Source organism: Papaver somniferum, unplaced genomic scaffold, assembly GCF_003573695.1.
Source record: "Papaver somniferum cultivar HN1 unplaced genomic scaffold, ASM357369v1 unplaced-scaffold_125, whole genome shotgun sequence".
NCBI lineage: Eukaryota > Viridiplantae > Streptophyta > Magnoliopsida > Ranunculales > Papaveraceae > Papaver > Papaver somniferum.
In genome coordinates, this window is record NW_020621603.1 from 3,751,666 (window position 1) to 3,757,165 (window position 5,500).

General features: G+C 36.6%; 1 protein-coding gene across 1 annotated transcript; it reads right to left on the reverse strand.

Annotated features, from left to right (window-relative positions):
* Nucleotides 1-2,319: 2,319 nt before the first annotated feature.
* LOC113331586 lies at nucleotides 2,320-3,120 on the reverse strand. The gene has a single exon (XM_026578288.1). The coding sequence runs from the start codon at nucleotides 3,118-3,120 to the stop codon at nucleotides 2,320-2,322; it is 801 nt and encodes a 266-aa protein (XP_026434073.1).
* Nucleotides 3,121-5,500: the final 2,380 nt, after the last annotated feature.

The window sequence follows — 5,500 nt, forward strand, 5'->3', positions numbered from 1 at the left end:
CATAACATCATCAGAACTAATATCTTCAAACTCCTTAAACACTAAAGACCAGGTGAACAAATAGTAAATTGCCTTATTGATCACAGCCTGTGCATTATGTGTTTTGTCAGAAAAACACGATCATTCCTCTTCTTCCATATGCTCCATAAAATTGATGCAGGGATCATATTTCAAACCGCAGTACTTGCCTTATTATGTTGAATCAAATGCCAAGCGTGCAAAGTAGCAGTTGTATCAGAAGGCATTAGGAAAAACCAGTGTAACTTACTCATGAAGCCTTCCCATACTAATCTGGCAAAACTACAGTGCAGAAACAAATGCGAAGTAGTCTCATTCTCATTACAAAACAAGCAATCAGCTGAAACATCAACACCTCTTCTGATAAGAAAATCTCTGGTAGCTAATCTGTTATGTGCAATGAGCCATAAGAAGAAACAGATTTTAGGAGGGCATCTCAATTTCCAAATAGAATTGAAAATAGAGTTAACTGGAGCTGCATCCCCTTCTTGAGTAAGAGAATCATACAGAGACTTGACTGAGAATTGATTGTTACTTATAAGGGACCAAACCAACTCATCCTCAGAACTCAGATTAAAGGAGAAAGAAGTAAGATCAGAAATTAGCATGTTTAACTCCACAATGGCAGCAGCATTAACTCTTCTAAGCATATTAATATTCCAAGTTACAGAGTTACCAACAACAACACCAACCTCAGCAACAGAACGATTTTTTGCTCTAGAAATAGCAAATAAATTTGGATAGCAGGTTTTTATTGGGAAATCATATAACCAATTGTCATCCCAAAATCTAGTTCTCAAGCAACTGTTAACTTTGAATTTGGCATACCTTAAGAAAATAGAGTTGCACTTCATGATAGATTTCCAAACAGAAGTTCCATAAGAACATTTTGGAACCTTTGAAATCCAAAAAACTTGACTTGCACCATACTTCTCAGTTGTGATAGCTTTCCACAAGGCATTGTCTTCAGTTGCATACCTCCAACACCATTTGGATTTTTGAAGATTTTTGATACCAAGACCACCAGATTTTTTCCTTCTACATAAAACAACCCACTTAACTGGGTGAATTTTCTTTCTTCCCTTGTTATCATGCCACAGAAAATCTCTCATAATCTTTTCAAGTCTCTTAACCACAGAAGAAGGTATCTCATAAAGGGACATGTAGCATACAGGTAAACTGGAAAGAACACTATTAATGAGGGTAATTTTACCTGATCTGGAAAGCAATGGATTTTTCCAGCCAGCTAATTTGATTAAAAATCTTCCAATGGCTTTGTCCTATTTAGAAATTCATCACTTTTATCTCTTAGAGGGAGACCTAAATAAGTTGTGGGAAGAAACCATGATAACAACCCAAAATGGAAGAATATAGAAAGATCTCCTTCATACCCCACACCAAAAATCTGACTTTTAGAAAAGTTTATTTTTAAACCAGTGAGAAGTTCAAAGGAAAGTAATATCAATCTGAGATTCTAACCTTCTCCACATCAGCATCCATGAAGATTAAAGTATCATCAACAAATTGTAAGTGACTCACCATTTGTCCATCCTGCTTGACTTGAAAACCAGAAAGAATTCCTTCTTCTTGAGCTTGTTTAATCATGAAATTAATAGTTTCTCCTACTAACAAAACTAAGAAAGGTGAAATGGGATCACCTTGTCTTATACCTTTTTCACTCTTGAAATAACACGTAGAACTGTCATTAACAAGAATGGAGAATCTTGCACATTCAACACATCTTCTAATCCAGCCCCTCCACTTCTCACGAAAACCCATTAAAGTAAAAATTTATTCAAGAAAGTACCCGTTTACATGATCAAGGGCTTTCTCAAAGTCAATTTTACAAAGAATTCCTGGCTTGCCACTTCTAACTCTTGAATCAATCAGGTCATTGGCCATTAAGACACCATCAAGAATCTGCCTTTTTCTTATAAATGTTGTTTGATTTGAAGAGATAATATTAGGAAGACATTGTTTGAATCTTTCTGCTAAGATTTTAGAAATACTTTTTTAAGCACCATGCACTAAGTGAATGGGTCTAAGATCTTTAATCTCTTAAATAGTGTCTTTTTTAGGAATAAGAGCAATAAAGGTGTTTTTCAGTCTCCAATCAAGAAAGCTTTTTTGCTACAGCTCCTTAACAACATTCATAAAATCATCTTTGAGGATTTCCCAACACAAACAATAAAAACTGATTGGAAAGCCATTTGGACCAGGTGCTTTTTTTTGTCCAAGCATTTTCATTGCAGCTACACATTCTTGTTCATCTATGTCCCTTTCAAGCCAAGCACTTCTTTCCTATGAGATATTTGAGAAGTTCATACCCTCCATAGAAACTTCTCTAGGATTCTGAGTATGAAATATAGTCTTAAAAAAATCTACAATACCACTTTTAATTTCATTCTCATCAGAAGTCAAAGAACCATTTACCTTTATGGAGCCAATGTAGCTTCTTCTTCTTCTACCATTAGCAATCCTACAAAAAAATTTGGTGTTATTTTCAAAATCTTTGATATGAGTAACTCTTGACCTTGATCTCCATTTTTCAGCTCTTGAGATTGTAAGTTTGCAGTAGTCTTGTCTTGCTTGAATTCTTTTATTCCATTTGTCATCAGAGAGACCATTACTAACATCTTCCTCAGCATCCAAGTCCACAAAAATATTCTCCAACTCCTCTAGCCTCATATCAACATCACCAAATTCCATGTTGCTCCATTCCTTTAGCCTTTGCTTAAGCAATTGCAGCTTTTTACTAAAGATAAAACCTGCACTACCAGAGACAACAACAGAAGACCACAAATTTCTTACAACAGAAATAAAATTAGGATGTGAAAGCCAGTAATACTCACAGCGGAATGTAGAATGTCCATGCTTCACCCCTTCACAAAACAAGGCTATGGGATTATGATCAGAGCAAGGTCTAGCAAGGGATTTTTGAACTACTTGAGGGTACATACATTCCCATGAAGAAGAAACCATCAATCTGTCAATTCTATTCTTGATAGTATGAACTTGATTATTAGTCCAAGTAAAAGAAGCACCAATCAAAGGAAGATCAATAAGTTGATGTCTTGAGATGAAATTGTTGAGTTTTCTCATCCCTAAAGTATTTCCTCCACCAGTAGTTCTTTCATGAGCAAACCTGATTTCATTAAAATCACCACCAACAACCCATGGATAATTCCAGAAGCATCTCACTTAGAGCTGGCAAACAAGCCAAAAATCCGCGGGTTGATCCGGGACCATGAAAACGCGGGTACAACCCTTATACCCGTAGTTTCCCCACAAGCCAGATGTCGCACATCGCCGGTCGCGTGTTGCCTTTGTTAAAACCGAAAGAAAACTTATTTTTTTTGGTTAATCCGTCCCTTCGTCTCTCTTCTTTCTTCTTCTTCTGCAACTTTTTTCCTAAGAGGTAGCAGATGCAATCCAAAGGAAATAACTGATCAACAATCACTAAGCAGATCCAATCTTCTAACTCATTAAGTAGATCCAATCTATTTCCGACGATCCAACTCTGGTTCACAGACAACGAAGCTTTAATTTTTTATTTATATTTGTTGAGAAATCAACAATTGATTGATTTTATGTTGATTCATCTTCTAGTCTTAAGAGATCAATTCTATATTAGAAAAGGCCTGATTTTTAAGTTGATTCATCATCTTCTGTGGAGAAAACAACAACATAATTGATTGTTGGTGTTGTTAGTGGGTTCACGAAGGGCATAGGGATTTGGATGGAAGAGTGGCACAGATAATATGAGTTTGAATGGGTTTTGGTGTTGAGTTGTTGTTGTTGTTTTAGGAAAAATAGTGATTTGTGGTGCTGTTTTATGGGATTGTGATGATGAAAATTGTAGAATTACAAGCTGGGTTTGGCTTCAATTGGAAATTGGAAGCAGAATCAAGTGTTCAGACAGCTTGATCTGAGATGAATGAAATCAGATTTGGGTTTGTATGATACTGAAGTGTGGATGCAGTTCATGCCATGGAGATTGTGGCTCTCAAGTAGGTGTGATCTGGTGCTATGTATGGTTATTGGAGCAGCAAGGAGTTGTGGATGGTGTTTGGTGATTGCAGGTGCCATGGATGCAGAAAATTGTATTATTGAATAGATATTTCTGGTGTTGTGTTGCACAGAATCTATCAATGAAATTATGGAATGTGTGCTATTGAGAAAAGAACAAATTGAAGTCAAGTTGCAGCTGAAATTGTGATTTTAATGTTAATTGATCATCTTATGTTTTGATCTTCCCTTGTATCTAGTCTTGAACTCATATTTTGCTTCCTTGTCATAGATCTCACCCCCAATTGTTTGCTTGATTGAAATCCCCCTTTCCTTGTCATTTATTAAGGTTTTGTTGGTTGAAGTTGAACTGTTATTGAATCGAAGGAATCGAGTATGGGTTTGTGGTTGCAGGGAAGGAGATTTAGATGGCCTGAATGTGGCCGGGAATAGATCAGAAATCAGAGGAAACTCTGTCAAAATTTGTTTCTGGCGAGTTGACTAACCAGAAACCATCCAACCCGTGAACCCGCAAGCTTTACCAGTTACGGGAGCGGGTTGGAGAAATGGTCACCCGTGCAAAATATCGACCCGCGGGTTTTGGCCCGTGTTAACCCGAACCCGTGCAACCCGTAACAAGCCAGCCCCGGCGCGCCCGTTTGCCAGCTCTAATCTCACTTCTTCAATCTCTCTCCAAAATAATTTTACTTCATCAGAATAAGAAGCACAAGGAGCATATACACCAGTGAACATCCACTCAAAGGAATTAGAGATGTTCTTACAAAGAATTGTAATTGAATATGGACCAATTAAAGAATCAACAACCTCAATTTTATCAGAATCCCAAAGACAAAGAATACCCCCTGAGCTACCTTGAGATGGAGAATCTAACCATTTCACTGATCTCTTACTCCAACATTGCCAAATAAGAAGATTTGTACATTGTTGTAGTTTGGTTTCCTGTAACAACAAAATTTGCGGCTTCCAATCTTGTATTTTCTTTTTCACAATATCCCTTCTGTTTAGATCATTAATACCACGGATGTTCCAACAAACAATTTGACAATCCATCAAAACTTAAACAACTGAAAAACAAACCATGAACATACCAATTTATAAAGCTTTCAATTTCTCCATATCAAAATTAAGAAGATGTAAGCGAATAGCATCCATCGTGGCATCATCCACAGCTTCCTTAGAACCTTTGCAATAAATTCCAAGTCTCGGAAAAATATTCACCATCTGAAGTAACACAATTACAAATTCTTTTCTTAAAATTGGATCTACCTTGCATTTGAGAGTACTCCATTTTTCTGATGTACTCCAGAAAAAGTTAAAATCTTTGATTGGGGTGTTTGAATTTTCAACCTGAGGTGACTCTTGAGAAGTAACTCCACTTGTCATCAATCATTTGCAGATAAGGAATTGGTACCGCAGTTTTCAACTATTCATTAACCTCGTCTTCATCTTGAAA